At 36.6% G+C, this 22006-nt stretch overlaps 1 protein-coding gene across 4 annotated transcripts in view; it reads right to left on the bottom strand.

The window, feature by feature from the left end:
- CDH12 (cadherin 12) overlaps window positions 1-22006 on the bottom strand; it is a 643007-nt gene that overhangs the window by 76457 nt on the left and 544544 nt on the right. For all 4 annotated transcript variants that reach the window (XM_054515894.1, XM_054515895.1, XM_054515891.1 and 1 more), the window contains one exon: window positions 4817-4936. In XM_054515894.1, the coding sequence (XP_054371869.1) occupies window positions 4817-4936 (120 nt within the window). The remainder of the gene's footprint in view (window positions 1-4816; window positions 4937-22006) is intronic.

Genomic DNA, 22006 nt, shown 5'->3' with positions numbered 1-22006 from the left:
TATGACATCTCCTCGAGTCCTGTCACTGGTCATGAGAGAGAGATCTGTACCTGCCCCTCCTCTTCCACTCATGAGAATGTTGGAGACCACAATGAGACTTCCAGTCTCCTCCAGACTGAACAGACCAAGTGACCTCAGTTGCTCTTCATATGGCTTCCCCTCAAGACCCTTCTCTCTGAGAGCTCACCTGGGTCTTTTTTATATTATGGCACCCAAAACTGCCCCCAGCACTTGAGGTGAGGCTGCCCCAGTGCAGAGCAGAGAGGGACAATCCCCTCCCTTGCCCAGATGGCGATGCTGTGCCTGATGCCTCCAGGAGATGGTTGGCCCTCCTGGCTGACAGGACACAATGATTCAGATTCAATTGGCCATTGTCCAGGACATCCAGGTTCCTTCCCACAGTGCTGCTTTCCAGCCCCTCTTTCCCCAATCTCAACACAACCAGGGTATAGACTGCAGAATCTGGTACTTTGTTAAGCTTCATATGTTCGGTGACTGCCCAGCTCTCTATTTTGTCAAAAATCTGCAGGACCTCCCTGCCTCCGGGAAAGTCGACAGCTCCTCCCAATTTAGTGTCATCAACAAACTTACATAGTGTTCCTTGCAGTCCTGTGTCCAAATCATTTATGAGGATGATGAAGAACACTGTGTTGAGGATGGATCCCTACAGAGACCCACTAGTGCTAGGTCACCTCTCTGATCACCCCATCACTCAGGTCACCCCATTCACTACAACCCTTTGTGCCTGACCTGTGAGCCAGCTGCTCACCCATGACATGATGTGGTGTTTACCCAGCTGTGTGCTGGACATTTTGTCCAGAAGGATCCTGTGAGAGATGGTATAAAAGCTTTGCTGAAGTTCAAAAAGATGACAGAAAAACATGACAGAAACAACTGAGCATGGGCACACAGCAGGTTGTGAAGAGAGAAAAGCAGTTTATCTGGTTGATATAGGTGTTCTGGGTACAACTAAGTGACTTTCTCAGAAATGTTGCAGGGTTTTTTCAGAAAATGAAGAATGGGCAATCACTCCAGTAGTAAAGTTCCAAATCACCTACTATTTATTCCTATCTGGAAATGTAAGGCCATTCTATATATTTTTCTGGAAAAAAACCCCTTATCTTTAGAAAAGAAAAAATCTATGAAAATAATTTTTATGTCTTGAAATTCATGGGCAATTTTCTTCTTTCTGCCTACTCTATTTCAAAGACTTAGACAAAATACTGAGAAATATTATTTCTTCCAAAATCAGTTCATATGGACAGGAAGAATGTGAATTAGACTTATCTTACCTGCAAAATAGAAGAATAAAGTAGAGCTAAGGATCCATGGAAAGGAAAGGGCTACAAATGCTGGTATTTCAACTTCAGCATTACAAAGAATATCTAAATTTAAATCAAAGGTTTATTAAAATGTAGAGGCCTTATGTGCATGTGATTATGTTCTGAGTTTTTGTAAATCCTTTTACCTAAAGATTTTACTATATTGTTCAACTGCAGAACTGAATAACATTGATTTTCTTTTTTGTCTTTTCAGATGTCATCAATATCAAATGCGTAGAAAAATATGGTCTCCATGAGATTGCTGAAAACTCAAAATAGTATGTATGGGACTTGGGCCAGAAGATTTGCTTTCCAAAATTATTGACCTGTAATTCAGCAGGAGATCATCCATTTTTGTGTAAGAGAAAACACAGGTTCCAAGAAAAACCTCCTGCATAAATACATCAATTCTCCTGCTGATACCACTTTGGATTTCAATAATATTAATGAAGTCATAAGATGGACTAGAATGCAAAGTCTAACAAAACTTGGTTACATCTAGCCATAAAGAAGAATATTGACATAAAAAACATATCAGAAAATTGAGAGAAGAGAGGTTATTTGTTTTAAGAGAAGTTCTCAGGTTAAAAAAAAACCCTCACATTAAAATCAGAAGAGAAATTTTATAGTATTTAAAAGTACCCTTGACATACAAGATTTGAGGCCTTAGAGTGTGGCATTCAAACAGTTGCTCTCCAGAAGGTACTGTACTGCATGTCACCCCCCTAAAATAGCAATGAAAACTAACTCTCCCTCTTCCACATGGTTTGATTATCTCCAACCAAAAAAAAAAAAAAAAAAAAAAAAAAAAAAGGAAAAAAGATTAGGAGGTCAATAAGGACAAAGAGTAAAAGGGGGGCAGCTGTGACATTCAGACTCATAGAGGTTAAATACTATTTAAGTGTACTAGTTTCATATCAGAGTAAATGTGTAACACCTATTTAGGAGTGACTTGAGAAAAGAATATGTGCTAAATCATGTGCTTGACAAGCACAATCCTTATTTCACATATAAAGTTATGGTCAGTGGTTTCTCTGTTACTACTTTGCAATGGGATCATGCAATGGGATCTTTGCAATGGGATCTTACTTGAGCTACTAACAGAAATTTCCACAAAGATATCAACATCTGTGCAGTAGAAGCTAAAGACATAAACAATGTTTGAACCTTTTTGGGAAGGAACAGGGAACAGAAGTACTATTAAACAGCTCTATACATCCATATCAGCTGCCTTCCTGAATACTGTGTGCACTTTCTCACCCTGAGGAGGAGAAGGATGATTAATGGTATGGAATGGCTTCTGTATAAAGAAGTCTCCAATCTAGAAAAGAGTAGTTTCAGAGAGAATATAAATAGAATTAACTATTCACTGTCTTATGCAATATATGAGGTATGAAACAATTTAAGAGATCCCCCTCTTTCAAAAAAAAGAGCAAGAGGAGGTAGTTCTTAGTCAGATAAACTTTTGCTGTGGAATTTCTAGACAGTGGGTATGCAGCTACTGTACTCCTGGACAAGTCAAATCTACTGGGAAGTGGAAAAGTTGTGAAGGAGAAATACTTTCAGACTTTTAGTTACTTTGACCCTGCTAGTCACCCAGGAACTTTTCAAGGACAAAAGGACAAGTTCTTTCAAAGCTAGAAGAGTATTCCAAGGGTACATCACTAAACACTTACTCTTCATCCCTCCCTAGAACTAAGCAGGCCATCACTTTGGGAAACATGACACAGGGCAGAAACTTAGTATAGATGTTCTTGGGTTCTTTAAATAACTACAAGATTATGTCTCAAAATTGTTTCTGGAATGCAAGAGATAGCAAAACAAGCCAACAAACAATACAAAAAATGCTTATTCATCTGCTGGCAGTTCTGAGTTTGTCATTGTACCAAAATGGCTTTCTTCCCCTTTCCTGCCACAAGCACTCAGGACAGGTTTCTGGCAGTAAAACTCTCCAATGAAAAACTACCGTATCAACTCCTCAGTTATAAAATAAAGACTATGAAAGATCAGATCTGTAGTACTGCCCTTGACTTCTGGATTTTAGAACAAATCGTTAAGCATCATCCTGTGCAGTGTTAATCACATACTGCTTACCTCTAAAGTCACTGCTAGACCCATGAGTAATTCTCATAATGTGAACTTCCTACTGTAAGGCACGTTACAGCATATTATTGATGCTTGTAGAACCATGAATCTATATGGTTTTCTTCTGGTATAGGATTTTAAACTACGCTGGGCTACTGTTTCACCAATCTTCCTCTACTGCTGTGTCCGTTCTTTTCGCACATGAGTAATCATTTAAGGTAATAGGCAGGTTTTTATGATGTTCCAGGGCTTGTAGGGAGCAGACCATCACCTATGGCTGTCTCACTACTGAGTAACAGATGAGAACATATGACACAGTCATTCAAAGTGCCATGGGAAAAATAGTTCTTCTTCCATGTACCACTAACTACTCTTTTTCTTGTGAAACTTGTACTAAAACTCCAATTTTGGCTCCAGTGAAGATTTTTCTTGCCACTGAATTTATACCCATTCTTTACAAAACTGAAATGAAAAATTAAGTATAAAGGCAACTACTTTTTTTTTCCCCAGACACCCGAAGAAGTCCTATTTCAGTTTGAAAAGTAAAATTGCTCACTGCAAATTGCAGTATGATCTCCTGCTAAATGGAGCATGGAACAAAGGAATGTGTACAATGGAGATGGTACACTCACAGCCTTACAAAGCTCCACCATCAGGGCTAAAGGCCCTGAATCTGACATTCTACATTGGAAGGTGGAACTATTTGCTGAAAGGAGCATATGGATAGCTTTCCCTATAAGACACTCAGGATGCCACAATGTGTGTCATTCACCATGTACATTATCTCTTCCTCAACCGAATTACTAAATATAGAATCAAGAATGACATTTAGAAATATAGGACAAGATACCCAATTAACATGTATACCAACCCCCAAAAAACTTCAGTCTCTTTAAACACATTATCTTTTTCTGCTCACGCATCCAGTAACCCCAAAGATTATATGCCCCAGGAAAAGAGGAGGGAAGGAGATGATTACCTGTTCCACAGTCTCAAATTAGTTCAATATAACAAAACAATAATTGCTGGAGAATTCCTGTCTGTATGTTCAGCAAGTAAAAATGCTAAGACCCAAGTTAAAATACTCAATCATCAGGAAAAAAAAAAAAGGATACATGTAGAAGACAAAGCTTAATCTTAGGAAAGCGGTAAAGCATTGAAAAAATAATCATTCAATGTAGATATATTTTAGATATTCCAGTACTGGTTGGACTAGCATGTTTCTTTTCTTTCTACAACACATTGTAATTCATAAAAAGCTAGTCAATAATCAAAACTGAATCATGTGGGAAATTGCTTTTCTGGATTTTGGCCATATCAACCAGATCCATATTTATTCATTGATACTGCCTACATGAATCAAAAAATCCAAAGCTTAAATCTTCCTCTGTTGCTGATAAACTATTTACCTGTCTTGGGATCAATGGAGAAATATGGTTGCCCCTGAAGAATGCTGTAAACCACTCTAGCACTGTTTCCATAAGTGGGATCATCAGCATCTGTCGCCTTTACTTGAAGCACATATGCTCCTGCAAAGAAACACAGGTAATCACATTTTTGTCACACAGCAATGATCAGGGATATTTCAGACACATTAGTCCAGTTGCTAGTGGATTCTGTTGCAATTCTTGTTCCACTGGAAAAAAGGTGAGAATAAAACTGTTAATTCTTCAGCTCCACGCTAGCAGCCATCTAGGTAATAGCTGAGGCATAAAGGGGAAGAAAGAGAAAGAAGATACTTATAAAGATACTTACGTCAGAAGATACTTATAAATAGTTTATGATTTTTTGCAAAAACCTTTTACATAACGCATACAGAATGGAGTTTGGGAAAACTCAATATTAAATTTTGAAAAAGGATTATACCCCACAACTTTGTGAAAAAGTAGACAACCATAAAAGTAAAACATGGGAGTTGCCTTTAAAGCAAGTATTTGGTCAATCAACTCCTGAATCTTCAGTAAGATCAAGCGAACCAAGCTCTAAGTGCATTAAAGAACTGCACTGCAGTCTCCTAAAGTTGGAATTCATATTCTTAGAGTATGAAATTAGGTGTTTAGTTCAGGTAGTTGTCTTTAAAATCCAGACATGACTACCCTTGCCCTTCCAATACAGCTCAGTAAGAATTAGAAATAATGTGGAGGAAGCATTTTTGTCACTTTGTCTTCAGCCATAACTGTAGACGAGACCTAGTGCAGTTTTCTTTACATTACAACTAAAAATGGACCAATGGAACAAAAATGAAATGTACATGAAATCAGAAAATTCACTGTACATGGCAAAAGTTCACAGAAATTTCTTGTTTCTCCTGCTGTTTGCTAATCTATTTAGTTGCATTTCCTCACTGCTCCATAATTAAAATAGTTTTCAAACTATAAACTGCAGCAAAACAAAGAGCCATAGTGTTAGGCTTTTCCATCAGCTTTGAATAATTGTTTCCTATGATCTTCTGTGCAATTCAGTGTTGGAATTTGCAGTGCTGATTTGGAGTGAAGATTGCCTACACAAGGAACAGCACAGTGATGTGCATTATGTCCATCATTCCTGTTTTAAGCAGCATTGTGCATTTGGAGCTCATTTGACATTTTTTCAAAAATATCCATGGAATACTGCAAGAGCTTTAAGACTGCTACTTTTCTGCAGTGAAAATTGACAAGTTTTAAAAAATGTTCAGAGTTGGAAATGGACCTCATTGGATTTGTCAAAGCTTTGTTCACCTCACTGAGAGATGTTCCTTGTGAAAGGTCCTATGACTTTGGCAGGAAAGTAAAAGTGAAGGTTAATTGTTTGAAGGACAATTTTTTCAGTGTCCAGCCCATGTAATCTCTTCATATGACAGTGATGACTGACAGTGGTGTTGAGAGGTTTAGTACTAGCACTGTAAAAACTCTTGCTGCATGATGGCAGCATCAGACTTCTCCTGTTATGTTTTTTTGAGCAATAGAGAATGAAAAGCTATTCCAAGAGATATTCTATCTCCTGAGGAAAAGACAAAAAATATAAGTGCTATTTGATTAAAAACCACTTTTTACAGTTAATTGGTGCATCATGTTCTTAAGCTGACAGCAAGTTTCATTAAAATCAACTTCTCAAACAAAGAAAATGTTAGCAAATAATAAGTGAATGAATGAAAATAAACACCTAAGCTGAATCCATATCTATATCTCCTCACTCAAAAATGTGATGACGGAATCTGAAGAAAGCAGACACTGGACATCAAAGTGCCTGAAAATTCTGTCACTGATTGAGGTGCTTGATGATTCCTGCACATACTGATTATTCGTGTAGATATCATTGGGTACATGATCCAGGTAGTCCAACTTTCTTACACAAAAGAAGGAAGAAAAGTTGATTTACAAACTAAGTATTATTAAGGGAAACATACAGAGTCTGATAAATACCTGGCACTGAATATGAAAAACATTCCATTTCGCATTGGCAGCACTTTCACCTGTATTAACCCACCTGTCAGATCTTTTAAACTAACAGATAATATGTAAAGTTTATATTTTTATGAGAGATCTGGCATGTTGGTTTGTGTTTTTCTAATATGCCTCCAGTCATTTACTTATTTAAATGCATACTTAATGTTCTAAATGGATTTTCTGAAATTGGTTTCTCATCCTTTCAGTATTATCAAGCATTTCTCTTTGTATCTAACAAGCTTTCTATTTTATTGCAAAGCATGAAACCAACTTATTTTTAAAAGTAGACTCTAAAATCAAATTATATTTTTCCATGCAATAATGCAGTGCACTACAGCTGAAAATCTTTAATGCACAAATGTAGTGAGGAAGGATCACATTAACTGTACTTCATGACATTTCAATTAAAATATATACTTACATAACTACATGGAGTAATGTAATGAGCAAAAAAGATACAATGCTTCTTTTTAGGAAAATACCTTCTATTTAAATATTATTAAATATTATATTTAAATATATTTTTAATTTTTCACGTGCAAGCAACACATATTTAATGTAAGGCATTATAAAATGCAGAAAAAATGAATTATGCTTTAGTTATTTATGTTTTGGAAAGAGGAAAAAAATAATGTTAAACCATTCACACAGCTCAAGAAATGGTATGGAATTTTAAAGATTGTGTTTTCTTTGAAGAAACTCAAGCGCTATTGAAAACTAACATACTGTAAATCACAGCAAGCATGCTCACCTGAATTTTACTCTAGCTAAAACTAAAGGAGACTCATCAATAAGTGCTAATAGAATGGACCCTAAGATCTATAACTTGTTGGCAAAACTGACAGAAATAGCACTAATAAAAAAGCCTTGTTGTTTATATCAGAATAACTGCAAGGAACTGTAAGACATCTGAGTTTATACCATTTTATGAAATTTTTATGAAATATTGATTTGACTTCTAGAGCAATTACCTTCTTTTTTTTTTCCTGACAGTCTCTCATTGGTAAAAGTGTTATTTTGCCAAAACAAAAAGAATCTTTGAAAGAATTCCAGTATTTATGGAATCTCTTTTCATCCAAGCAGTACTACAAAGAAATTTCAAAATATTCTAATACAAATTGCTTATGAATGTCAAAATTTGTTTAAAGAATGATTTTGAAGTTTAGACACTCCCAAATTTTGAAACAGAGTATTTGATTCATTTATTATCTTTTCTGTTTTGTTTTTTTTTTCCCTTATAAAAGACTAAAATATTGATCCTTTTTATTATTTCAACATGGAAACAAATTCTACCTTTACCAAAGTGTAGTTGGGGTGGGATATCTTGCTCTCTGTGGAGCTATTTCTGTCATTCAAAGTAATCAAGCATGAAATCTGAGGTTTTTTTATGTTTAGTTTGTTGACCTGAAGAGCATGACAAAGAATACACAAAACTTGACTGGGACTAGTTAAAATGGTTATTTCATTGTAAAGAAAAATGAGATGATTCAATGCTATGAGAATAACAGAGCAGACTTGTTTAGACATGATTCCTGGAAAAAAAAAAAACGCTCCATCAATAGAATTGCAAAGAAAAACTGGAAAGGAGATGGTGATATGTTATGCATTTTCTTGTTAAGAACAGCTTACACTATGCCTGCAAATCCATTAAGTTTGGTTACAAATGCCAAAATTCAGTTAGGTGGTAGCAGTGTGTTGTTTTACACAGGAAATCAGGGTGACCTGCTTCGAGGCTTTGAAGAGGTAAGAGAAAGCTGGATGGGAGCAGTAAGTTTTAAAGATTAATTGAGAAAGGAGATGATGCTGAAAATATTATATCACAGGACTTCAAGTGTCCCACAGACTTTGTCTGGAGTCTCTCTCCACTCCACACTGATCAGAGGTTCAGTCAAAGCCTGTGACTCAGGCCCTCATCCTGCCAGGTTTTGAATTTCATCAGTACAAAGATATCATTGCTTTGGTGATACTGTCAAGCAGATTCCTACCTCAACTCTTCTCCTTTGAAATTTAGGGCTTTGATTTTGCCATTTTCCTTGTTCACCTTTTTCCTGTCTTTTGTTAGTAGGAAATGAGTATGTGACACTGTATGTGCATTTTCATGGAATTACTTTTTGTAATGGAGTACCAAAGGTAGTTTCATCTAATTCATGGTGAGTAAAGACATGTTTTCCTTGTACAGTCAAAAGAACTGTCATCATCTTGCTGCACAACCTCTCCCACATGCATTATGTAGTACTTTTGAAAGAAATTAGATGATTGTGAAAATATTTTTTTTATGGGAAGGGTGAAGGAAGAGCACAGCTGCTGGCATAGAAACTAACTACTTTGTGCAATATTATTTCTAAACAATTCCAAAAATAGCACCATGGCAACCCAAACAACATCCATCTTCTTATCAGAATTCAAATAAAACCCTAATCAACACATTTCATAGTTGTGGGGTTTTGTTTTTTTTTTTAAGTTTAAGAAAATAAAGAAGTGAATTTATGGCTCACTGCAGCACTACATTGCAATTCAGATCAGGAGATTTCATGTCTCAATAAATATTCCCCTGACCTGCCACCAGTAGTTTCAGCAAAACTCCAGTGCTCAGAAGACACGGGCATTTGTAAAGAGAGATGCTGACGTTGCCCTTTTGGGACTTATCTTCTATAGAAAAATTACCAGTAATAAGTTCTGAATATATACTCCGGACGCTGACTCCCACAAAAGTAATGTGAAGAAGACATATTTTACTTGGAAAAGTCAGTTTCCAGCTTATGTATTCATGGCTGTGCAGCCCTGATAATAACACAAGCTTGCTGGCTCCATCAATATCTTGAACACTAGACACAATCAGAGAAGCACACTTTATTCCTGTTTTGCATTCCAGACATCACCCTGAACATATACATTTCTCTCAGCTGTCAGAAGCAGCCATGGCCACAAAAGCAATACTGACATTCCCTTTTGTAATTGATGAAGAATAGCAAGCCTTTTGCTAATAGTTTTGCTGTGCTGGTAGCTAAAAACAGCTGCTGCAAATCTCAGCATTTAGTGCATAATCAAGCATATTTCTAGTATGTCTGGAATAACATTTAACTTATATTGGCAACAATCCAGGGAGTATGGAAGCTGGCTTTTTTATTTTTTCCTGCTGGTCATCCCTGTCTCCCTCATGGATGATGAGGGAAAACGGGAAACCTGCTGTGGTAGTTGTAGCTAATTGTTTAGCTTAGAGTCAGTGAAGCAATTATTTTCTTTCACTTTTTCTTTTTTTTTTTTTTTTTTTTTTTTTTTTGGTACCATCATCTTTTGGGGTCAGCCAGAGTTAAGCAAAGCAGTGTGGCTGAGCTAACAATCCCCGTTATTCACTGAATATTTTTAAAATTTATTTATTTTTATTAATTTAGACTATTCATGTATTTATAAAGACATTCGGTGGCTTAAACAGTCTCAAGGCTGTGATAATGTTTACAGAGGTTACACTTCTGAAGAAAATTCGGCGCTTGCAATAGCAACTAATAGTCTAGACCCAATATGCACATAAAGGAGTGGCCTGGTAAAGTAACTACTGGAAATTATGCATCAGAAGAATGGCAGAGGAACCAATTAGCAAATACTAAGCTTACTATCTATCTGTTTGAGAAATACACTTCTGGAGAGTGATTTTTCCTTTCTGTTTTCAAGATTGTTTTCCTCTTACCAATATGACAGAAGTTCTTCTCATATATATATATGAAATTTAGCAAATAGAAAAAATTAGCTTTGACTTCTGCTTTTATCATCTTGACAACTTGATTCGTTTTCAGGCTATGACTCAACAGGGACTTAAGTGTGCCAGTATACCTTTATGGCTAGGGTAGGTGAGATAAAAATAACCAGTACACTCTCTATCATGATAGCTGTGCTGGCAAATCTCCCACTGTAGATGTTTCTGTGCTGATAAAAGCATGGTTTTGCTGCCTTAGTTTATGTTTTTCAGAGAGGTAGTTTAAGTTGTATTAGAACCTTTATGATAACAAATGCTATGTCTCAACCAGACAACTTTTCCAAAAGCACCATTGGAAATTGGACGTGTTGTGGGAAATACCTTCTTCAATGGAATTGCAAAATAATGAATTTTAGCCTTACTCAATGCACTGATATCTCAAAGGCTTTAAGAAAAAAGAGTTAACCCTAGAATAACAGCACAAAGAGTTCCTATTAATTTATTAATCTGTAAAGTTGTTTCTGTGTGGTCAAAATATTTTTTCAGACATACATATTCAAATAAATAATAACTATTAGGTTCAATTTGAGCAAGGAAAGTAATACACTGATGGAAGTGATCCAAGCTGATGCATCCTGCTGGTTGTTATGATATTTACCTGGACAGGAATTGTTAACACTAGCTGCATGCCCTTTCAACAACAGATTCTTCTCAAGCCAGATAAAAAAGTATTAGATAAAGAATTTTTAAGCATTCACTTGTCTCATGGAAGAGCTCCTGGAGATTCTTAATGTGGGGCAAAGAATTTAAAATTGTGACACTCCTCCTGACAGCCTTCAAGCCCTCTTGGCCCCAAAATAAAGTATGCAAAAAATGGTGGCCATCACATAAAGAACTCAGGAGAAAGCAAGTCACAGTGTTACTTCCACTATTTTATGATTTGAAGTTTTCATGAGCTGGATTTTCACACATCAGTTCTTCAAATGTCAAATGATTTATTCAGAATGTAGTAATAAGAAAACTTGAGCTTTATAGGGGATACAAGAAAAAAAATACTGTGAAATAAATGTCATTCACAGTGAATGTCAGCTAAAGAGACCTGGTTTTGAATCTCAGTAAATGTTCTAATGCTATATGGAGGCTGGGCTATTTCAATATTTTTTACCAGATATTGGATCTGTTTAGAAATAATTTAATTCTATGTTCACCCAGGTATCTTTAGCTAAGCAAAGTTAATTTCTACACCAGTATTTGGTGAAAAAAATCTTTTAAATTTTGAATGAAATAAAGAAGTTTATCAAGGCCATTTCCCTGGTTATATTTAGAGTCATGTACTTAGGCTCAATAATTGGTAACAGAATTACAAACTTATGTGGTAACATTTCAAGAAAAAGACATTTGGAGATGTTAATGACTGAGCACTTCTAAAGTTTGCATTGCCTGTATCACATTTCTTCCTACCTACTTAAAATATTGTTGTTAAATCTCTCAGGAAGGATGCAGAGCCGTCTTCATGAACTTTTTTTTTTTTTTTTGTATTTACCACTTTTTCCTACTCAAAATCTACAAATATGCCAAGGGCAATCTTGGATTAGGCAGAGTCATGATAACAAGCAAAGAGAACTTTAGAATACATCAGTGACTTCTACACAACTGAGTATGCAATGAGATTCTCTGTGAAAGTTGCTGACTTTGATTATTTAATCAGAATATTGCTTTGAAGACTCTCCTGCTACTTGAAGATCAAAGTACTGAAGAATTCACAGAATTTTACCCTATACATTTGCATTAAAATTTAAAGTGTAACCTGATCCATTTGGTGACTTAATTCATAATGTCAATACTATTCTACAGAGCTCTCTACATCAATATCCAACTACACTAACCTTCTGTGGTGAGAAGAGATAGTAACCCCACATACCCATCATGGGGGTGTTACTATAGGGGCTTCAGAACATGGAACAACATGGATATCCTCAGGCTTGACAAGAGGTTCCCCTCATGCCAGCTCCTTTGCAAGAATAAGAGAAATGGCAAAAGAGGGATTGTTACTTTAGGTGGCATCAGGCACATCCTCCATCAAAAATGGTATTTAAGAAAAAAAAAAAAAAGGAGGGAAGAAATTCAGCATCTGAAAACACTGAGGATAATAAGCCACTGTGTAAGCCCTGGTCTGATTCCTACCCATGACCAATTTACACTATGAAACATACAATTTCCAAGTACCTCTTACCTTTCATCACAAGAACTGGACAAATTATTCCTTAAACAAACTAATGATCTAATTTCCTCTCCTACAAGAACAGTACAAGGAATTGAAGGGAGTCAGAGGTTGGTGAAGGATGAATAGAGAGAGCTTGAACAGAGCTGACTGTAGTGACTCCTCATCTGAACTTTGTGTTCCCTCTCAGAAATCCCATCCCTGCTGTAGGAATGACCCAGTGACTTATAAAAGTACAAACTCAGGTCAGCTTCATATTTCCTTTATAACCCACAGCAGCTGGTGGACTTTGAACATGCAGCTGAATCATCCTTGCATCAGAGACGCCTGAGAGAGAGTGGGAACAAACAACTGGCGACAGAAAACCATGCAAGCATTAAGGTTACAAGTGGACAGACTTTAAATAGAGCCCTCATGTTAATGGTAAGCACATAATTAATTCCCCTTTGTTCTTTCACTAGAGGGATTGTAGCATTACTGTCTTTGGAAGTTCTCGGGAGCAGATCAGACTTGCATTAGGAACGACATATGTGGTGATCCTCATGGAAATGCATTAAGTGAACCTGAGATTCCTTCTGCTCTAGCTTTTTGATGACTTGTACTGCATAAACAGACTTCCCTCCCCTCAGAGAACTGTTGTATCCTTGTTCTTATGGCTATGATAGAAGAGCTTTAATTTGGTTCAGGACTGCACTATTGAAGCAGATCTTTCCCTTGCCCTCAGTATGCTCTTTCAGCATGTGAATTGGATTATTTTGGGTTAAAACTAAGATTGAAGGTAGGTGTGTACCTGATGCAATACTACTGTTAATAGGTAGTTGATAAGAGCTTATTTGAAACCATGAGGGTTTCAAATACTCTGGATGCCAAATTCTCATCACAAACTGTTCCATCACACAGCTCTGTTTCTATTGCATCATGCTGCTGCCTAGTATGGCCTCACATTCTTTTCAGAGCCTTTAGATACTATAGCATTACATAAGTATCATTATTATTTCACATCAGGAACAGTTGCAACTTAATTAGCAAAAATCTAAAAAGTTTTACCTGAAGATATAAAAGGCTATCATAGTACAACTACACATATTTGGCCAATTTCATGGCACTGAAAAGAGAACATTTTCGTGATTAGGAGAGAGAAGGAATTCAAACCCCAAGGTCATATTACACATATGGAAGTTTTAAATATGCACACTTAAAGCTGAGCATGACTCTCCTGTCTCAAATATCTTATATTAGTGTGACAACTTTTTATGTGCTTGCATTAGGTTTTGAGATTTTTTCCATAAAATCATTTTAAAACCTTCTAGTGTACCAGTCTGATTTTTTGTTGACCTGAACATTAAATCAAATGTTGCATTAACTTCATAATTTGGATCAATGTAATGCTTTGATAATACTGTCCTAGTAAACAAAACCTCAAGCGTCCTTCTCAGCAGGCAATTTTCTGGACTATGTGCTGCCAGAGTGGGGATTTACATCCAGTTTTGTTAGGAAAAGTCCACTGAGCCAAAGCATATGTCAGTGTTTCACCGGAGGAATGCACATCCAGGCATAACTAGGAAGATGTTCTTTGCCAAAAGGTCACAGAAACATGCTTTTCCTTTTTTTCTGCCTTACTAAGCACAACTCAATTTCAGGATACTGCATGCAGAGTTTTTCTCAGCATGAGGAAAGACCGAAGCAGAAGATGGTAACAGAGATCTGGTCCTGTTCTTAACTCAATACCAGACTGTTACTCAACAAAATATCTTACTGTTTCTTAGTTTCTCCATGATAAAATGAAAACAGGAACCTTCATACCTTCAGTGGTAGATACTGTTCTAAGACTGTTTAATGTGCAGTGAGTTCTGGTGCTCTGTAGTGGGATGGTAATAGAGATGTCTTCTGTTGCATCATTGATCATGACATAATAATATACATAATTTGGAAATGTAGCATTATGCAGAATACCACACCATCCCAAAGTAAGACATGAAGCAGCACATCCTATTTTTCAAATCCCTCAAATTCACATCTTTGAAAGAATTATGTACTACAGTTAAGAAGCAGTCAAATAACAATCTCAAGAACTCACAGAATTACAATATTGCTTATTTTGAATAATATCTTATGAGAGAAGCTATTTTATGATAGAAGAAAGCATCTTGCAACCTGTGGCTATGCAAATACCCAATACTCTTTTTGGTCAGTTTGTTAAAAACTAAAAGAACTTTTGGAACAAACAAAAAACCTGAAGCAAAAATGTGAGTTTAAATTAGCATGCTTGTCAGTACACAAAACGCATTTCAGTTTTGAGCATGGTAAACAGGCGGGAGCAAGAAAGCTTTTGCTTGCAGGGTTGCATTAGGAGTGGAAGACACTCGGGTGTGCTGTGGAAGTTCTCAGTTCAGATGATTTTTTTGCCTGAGCAAGTTCAAATTTGTACTGCCCATCTTTCTGGAAAATTTTGTACATGCAACACTTATATATTTTAATGTTTCATTTAATCATTCACAAGGGTATACACCCGTTTTCTAAAACAGCTTCCTGACTCATGCAATGTTACTCTTTCTTTCATTTTGTTCTATATCAGTTTCTCCTGTATGAGCACTCCTGATCAATGGAAATCTGTGTTTTCAGAAACATGAAACAGTATTATCAAGTGAGCTTGAAAGATATACATTTATCTATGATAGGTAGAAAAAGACCACTGCTGGTAGAGAAACAAAAAGAAATTGAGTCTTCTACATAAATTGGACTACTGCATTAAAATTTTTCCCTGACATATTTTTATGTATGCATAATTGGCTAACTGGCAAATTGGCAATCTTGAATTGAGTTTTCAGTGAGTGAACACTTCACTGACACAAAATTGACTTCAGTAGCATTCCTGCCTTTTGTGACTCAGTTTTAACCTCCTAAGAGAGATTCAAGGAAATGTTGCAGCAAGAAATATGAGGAGAATATGGAGAAGAAGAAGGCTTGAAGTATGGAGAAAAATCTCCACCTTCTCAGTTTAGAGAAGACAATAACTCTAAGATTGCTCTATTTAAAATTAATAGTTTTCATCAGTGTGTCCTAGTTGTGGGCACTGAAGTTCTACTGTTGAACTTCAGGCACCTGAAACTCAATATCAACACTCTAAAAGTTAATGTACCTGCCCATCCCCAAATATGAGCAGTGTTCATTTACCAATTAAATTTTAATTCATCTGTTATCTAAAAATAAGCCTGAACCCTCATGGGATAGTCTGTGTTATACTGACTGTGGGTTGTGGCTGCAAAGCTTCTAACTGGAATGATGCCAGATCAGATGAAGAGCCAGCCAGCGGTTCTGGGGTTATTCCAGTTGACATTAAAGGCTCTATTCATGGATGTGCCACTCTTCCCTGTGTGCCAGAGGTAAGTCCAGACCTCCCCCCACAACAGTTCTTGTTTAGCCATGGATGACAAAATAAACTGTTCTCAAAGCTAGTCAAAAAGTGTATCTTCTGGCAAAGTGTAATTATTACTCTTATCTTTTAGCCAATTAAGACTATTTCAGCTCATTTTATGCAGCACTACTCATTTTAAAATTCTGTTTCAGAAGGCTGAGATCCTGTTCATCCTAAAATTAACAACAAACTTGTCATTACCTTAGATAGCAAAGGACCACGTGTTTAGATGCTCCTGGTGTTTTGAAATTCAAAATCTATCTCGCTCTATCAGTCTATATCAAACCAGATGTTTCCCATCAGGTTGATAATTATCCAGAGAAAATGGATAGAAATTAAATTTTCATAATTGACTTTGTGAGCTATCAGTTGGTTTTCAGCAGCCTTTCTGTTGGAAATACTGACTCAAAGCATTGCCTGAATGATTCTTCAAGCATTTCTTTCTTCAAATCACTAACTGAAAATACATTCTCTATCCACAATATGTGATTGAACTCTGTAGGAACTCTTAAAATACAAAACCCTGTGTCACCTATCTCAGATAAATACAAGAAATCCAAAATATTTTTCTCCCCCTTGCAAAGAGACATTAAGATCTTCCAAAACAGGGTGTTTAGATTCCAAATAATTTATAATCTTGTGTTTCTTATTACATTTCTCTAACTTACTAGATCACTTTGAAGATTTTAGAATTTACAAAAACATGGCAGCCAAGGCTCTTTTACCTAATTCATTTGAAACTTTTACCTAATTCACTGAGATCTAATTCACAGAAAAATTTTAAAAGTTTTTAGAAATGTACTTCAACCTTTGTGTTACAGATGCTAGAGGAGACAAAACCCCCCAGCTTTTAATAAATTATCATTTATTTCCCAATTATAAACATTTTTGACATAATTTTCTTCCCCAAGAGCCACAATCACATTTGTCAACTGATCCCTAAAATGAGATCCAAATTATTCCACAGGGATAAAATTAGTAGCAAGCCTCAGGCATAAGACAGCAGTTGTCTTTAGCATTAATTTTTGGTTTATTAACTGCTAAAGATCTACAGCAAATAAAATAATGATACTGCAGTTGAATAATCTCTTATTTGTGCACCAGAATAACTTTTTGTTTGTTGGTGGGTTTTTTGTGATTTTCTTGGTTTTTTGTGGTTTTGTTTTGTTTTGTTTAATTGTTTGGTTTAGTTTGGTTTTGCTGGCATTTTTTGTTTTGTTTAGTTTGGTTGGTTGGTCAGTTTTGTTCTTTAATGTTTCTACAACTCTGGAACCCTTTAGATGAAGTAGAGCAGAGGTATCTGCAAAAGCACATTGAGGTGCTCCAACTTCCAGCATCTGAAAGCAGTAAGTTCTTAACTTTCCTCTCAAATTTATTAAGATTTCTAGTCATAGCTACCATCTAAAAGCAAGATCAATAAAAATGCCAAGTCATCCACTGAGCTGCTAGAACTAATATTTCTTTAGAGAACAGTGATGCTCTTCCTGGGCTGACTGCAGCTCTTCTCCTTGCTGCTGAGAATACTCATAGCTTTTGCAATTTCCAGCCATATTCCTATTCCCATTCCCATAGCCTCCATCTAGTGAGCTGCACAGAGGAAATTCATCCAGTCTAAATTGCAGTTTCCCATAATTACTTACTACATTTTCTTACCCTCCCCATTTTTCCTGACAGGTACCCCATTGTGCCTGCTATGCAACCATCTCCCTTGTGACCCTGTTTCTTTCTCCTCTAGGTCTTTGACTCTTGAACCTTGCCCAGGTCTAGCTTGATAAAATGTTCCTGAGGCAGCTTCTTAGATTTGTCTATACAGAAAAAAAACCAAAAAAAACCCAAAACCCAAAAAAACCCCAAAAACCTATGCTTCTGGATGCAGCACATTCAGTCATTTTTCATTCCTCAACACTAACCAGCCGACTTCTCTTGTTTGCATATTCTTTTCCATTTTATTTTATAAAATAAAATTATATTCAAAATAACTATTTTTGACATATTTCAATCTTTTTAATCAACTATGGAATAAATAAATGTGACATTGTATTTTCTAGAAATGTATTGCAAAGGAAATATTTCACACTGCATCACAACAAGGTTTTTCCTGGCCCCATTGTATCTAGTGCCAAAAACAGGTTTCAAGTCAAGATACTGAAAAAAAATATACTAACTAAACAATATGGACACCTTAATGAGAAATCTAAGCAGTATCAGACCATTTATGATTTTCTGGGTTTAAATTTATTCATTTTTCTTACTCTGAAGACTGCTGTGATTCTTCTTTTTTAATTATCAAAAGTTAAAAACAAAAAGAAAATTAATAGTAATTAATGTTAATGGAGACTAATTGAGGAGAAATGTATAGGAAGACAGTAGAGAAAACATTCATTCATTTGTTTCTTATTGCAGCTAAATGCAGAATACAGTCTTATTTTCTTAAAATTCAGTAGGCATGTGAAGACCATTTTGTAAAAATGTCTAATTAATTTTCCTTTGTCACTTTCAATATGTTTCTATTACATGCTTGGGACTACTAGGGTTCCCAATAGTAACTGAATTTTGCAGCTGAAAATTACTGTCCTTAAGTAATTCTAAGAATTTCCCACTGAAAACTCTTAACACACATCAGATGGTGGTTGTGGCCACACAAAGAAAGATTCTGCTTGGTTATACTTATTATTTTACATTGAATTTATTATTATTTGTTTATTTAGGATAATTGCAATTTTTTTGAAAATCCACCTGCAAAATTCTCCTCTTTACTATAAATGAAGATTATATGTTTCTGAAATATACTTCTCATGGACAGCCATGCATGAGCAGGGGATCCAACAGACTGCATAATCTTTGGTAGAAATGAAATCTGGGAGTGTATCGAGTTCATCCAGTTACCTGAAAAGTTACAAGTAGTGCAATGTAGCAGGGCAAGTAGGATGGGCAGAAGGTGCTAGCACATGCTGTAGTCAAAGATTCCCATGGATAAAGGTTACCTGTGTTGCCTGTGTGGGAACAACTGACTGGATAACTGAGATTTCCAATGCTCTGGTAACCAACACGATGCATTTACCAGTAACTGTCACTGTATTTGAAAAGCAAGAACTACTACTACAGAAATCCTCAAATCAACTGAGTTGCAATGTAATGAAAGAGTAAATGAAGGCATTTGTGTCCCCAAAAAACTCCCCAAATCTATATATTATTTGAATTTCCTGTACTCCATTACCATGTTCAGAAAACTATTTCACAGAATTATAAGTTTTTTACTAGATGCTCATAGCTATGAACAGAGAGTTCAAATAAACATTTAATAAATTGGTTTTGACTAATTTTCTTTGTTCTCTTTATTAATCACATGGCATTTATTGTGCAAAATATAATGGTAATTTTCCAAAATGAACAATGGTGAAAGTTCTGCTTTTAGTAATTGTTACATTTCTTCGCATCTTATTTAACTTTTAGCACTTCTTCCAAAATATTCTGTTTTATGGTAGAGGAAACGCCTCTAAGTTATGACTTCACTTTCCAGGAAATATTTTCCAAAGGATAGATCCACCAGATGGTGCCATTCAACTAGCCAGATGAGGAATTTGATCCATGAAAGCTTTAACTTTCTTATTCATAGATAATATTTAATAATCAATATATCATTGTTCACCATTTTATTGATGTCCTATGCATTTATGAATGTTATGCTGATTTTTGTTTTAAGACCTAAACTTGTCACAGCATCTGTTTCTCAAGGAAGGGTAGGTGGTCAGAGATGACCCATCATGTTATTCAGTAGCAGAGTGTTCAGTTTTGGTTTTGGGTTTGTTTTTCTTGAGAAGAATAAAACACAAAGCTGGGAGGAGTGGCCAATACTGCAGAGTGCTCTGTGACCCTTCCAAAGGACTGTGACAGGCTGGAGAGATGGGCAGATAAGAACCTTCGAAAAATCAACAAAGGCAGCTGGGAAGGATTAAGCCCGTGGACTAGAGGAGCTGAAGGCTGGAAAGCAGCACCGCAGAGAGGGACCTGGGGGTCCTGTTTGACAGCAGGCTGTCCATGAGCCAGCAGGCTGTTCTTGTGGCCAAAAGACCAACGGGATCCTGGGGTACTCTAGGAAGAGCATTGTCTGGAGGTTGAGGGAGGTGATCCTGCCCCTCTGCTCAGCCCTGGTGAGGCACATCTGGAGTGCTATGTCCCCTTCTGGGCCCCTCAGTACAACAAAGACATGGAGCTCCTGAGCAGGTCCAGCAGAGGGTGACAAAAATGATTCAGGGATTGGGGAACCTCAGGAAAGGCTGAGAGAACTGAACTTGTTTAGTCTGGAGAAAGACAACTGAGAGGGGACCTGATTAATATGCATGAGTATCTGGAGGAAGGGTGTCTACAGGATGGAGCCAGGACAAGAGGAAACAGGCAGAAACAGATACACAGAAAGTTCCACCTGAACATGAGGTGACCAAGCACTGGAGCAGATTGACCAGAGGGGTTGTGGACTCTCCCTCACTGGAGATATTTCAGAACTGTCTGAATGCAATCCTGTGCAATGTGCTCTAGGATGACCCTGCTTGAGCTGGGAGGCTGGACCAGGTGACCCACTGTGGTCTCCTCCAACCTTATCCACTCTTGTGATCCTGCAGCTGATGGAAAACTTGCATGTGGCCACAGAAAATGAAAAAGGTAAAAATAAAGCAAAACCTTTGACCTCACTCCCCTACTTTTTCCCTCAGTAGGAAACAATCCATGTCTGTCTTCCAAAACTGCTCAGTATGTTTTACCATTGGCTAATATATTTAATTTATCTTCTATTAATTTTGATCTCTAGATTTGAAACAAGCTGGAGCTGAGTCTATCCATTAAATAAATGCACAGGTTCTTCTGATTTACTTTAAATGGCCATTTCAAATAAATAGTATTTCTTCTCAGAGAATAAATATCTTTACATCTATTGTTCTATTATCGATCCTAGGCCTTAAATAGCAAATACAAGTCCAAATTTTCATTTTGGCAAGAATCTTACCTTCTTTCTATCTTCATACAATATCTTAGGTAGTATTCAGTTCTGCCTAATCCTTCATTTGAGTACAACAGAAGACCATTGCACAGGGTTCTACATCCTTACCTGGTATACCCTTAATAAAAATATATTATTTTTTTCATCAAGCTTAATGTGACCTCAGAGAGGAAGTCTTCATCTGTCTCCATTCCCCAGAAATGACTCCCTCTACCCATTCCACAGGCTGCCTGTCATTACTGTTCCCAGCACAGAAATGACAGTAGACAAAACATATCTGGAACAATCAGCAAGAGAGTTTGAGGTGCCTGAGAAATAAGGAACTTATCTAGATGTAAATACTGTACTTACTGATAAAGCACAGGCTAAAAAAAAGATCAGACACAGACTAAATGGTTGGTGCTAATTCTGGACACTTTCCCACATGGCTGTGTGCCAACACAGGGCTAAGAGCCACACAGGCCTAACAATGTTCATCCATTCACCTGAGATACAGGACATGTCAGTGTCTGCACAGACATGTGCTAATGAGCACAGGCAGTCCTGGAGCAAAGCTGCTTCTCACAGTGCATGCCCAGGGATTTTGAACCAATGCATACAAACTCTAAGTGAATCCAACACAAATGTTTCTCTATTTAATGCAATAAATTCATATATTGAGCCAAAAAGAAAAAGCATCTATGATGTCCAGTTTCATTTTCATCACAACTCTGGAAAGCCCTGAAAACAGACTCCTCTGAGGAATCAAAGTGTCTCCTTGCTCAAAATTACTTTCCCATTTAAACTTGGAGTCTCTCAAACTTTACTCAGGACAATGCTAATAGATTTTGGCAGAACTCTTACCTTTATGAGGA

Source organism: Molothrus ater, chromosome 1 (genome assembly GCF_012460135.2).
Source record: "Molothrus ater isolate BHLD 08-10-18 breed brown headed cowbird chromosome 1, BPBGC_Mater_1.1, whole genome shotgun sequence".
NCBI lineage: Eukaryota > Metazoa > Chordata > Aves > Passeriformes > Icteridae > Molothrus > Molothrus ater.
This window is presented reverse-complemented; position numbering and strand designations above follow the sequence as displayed.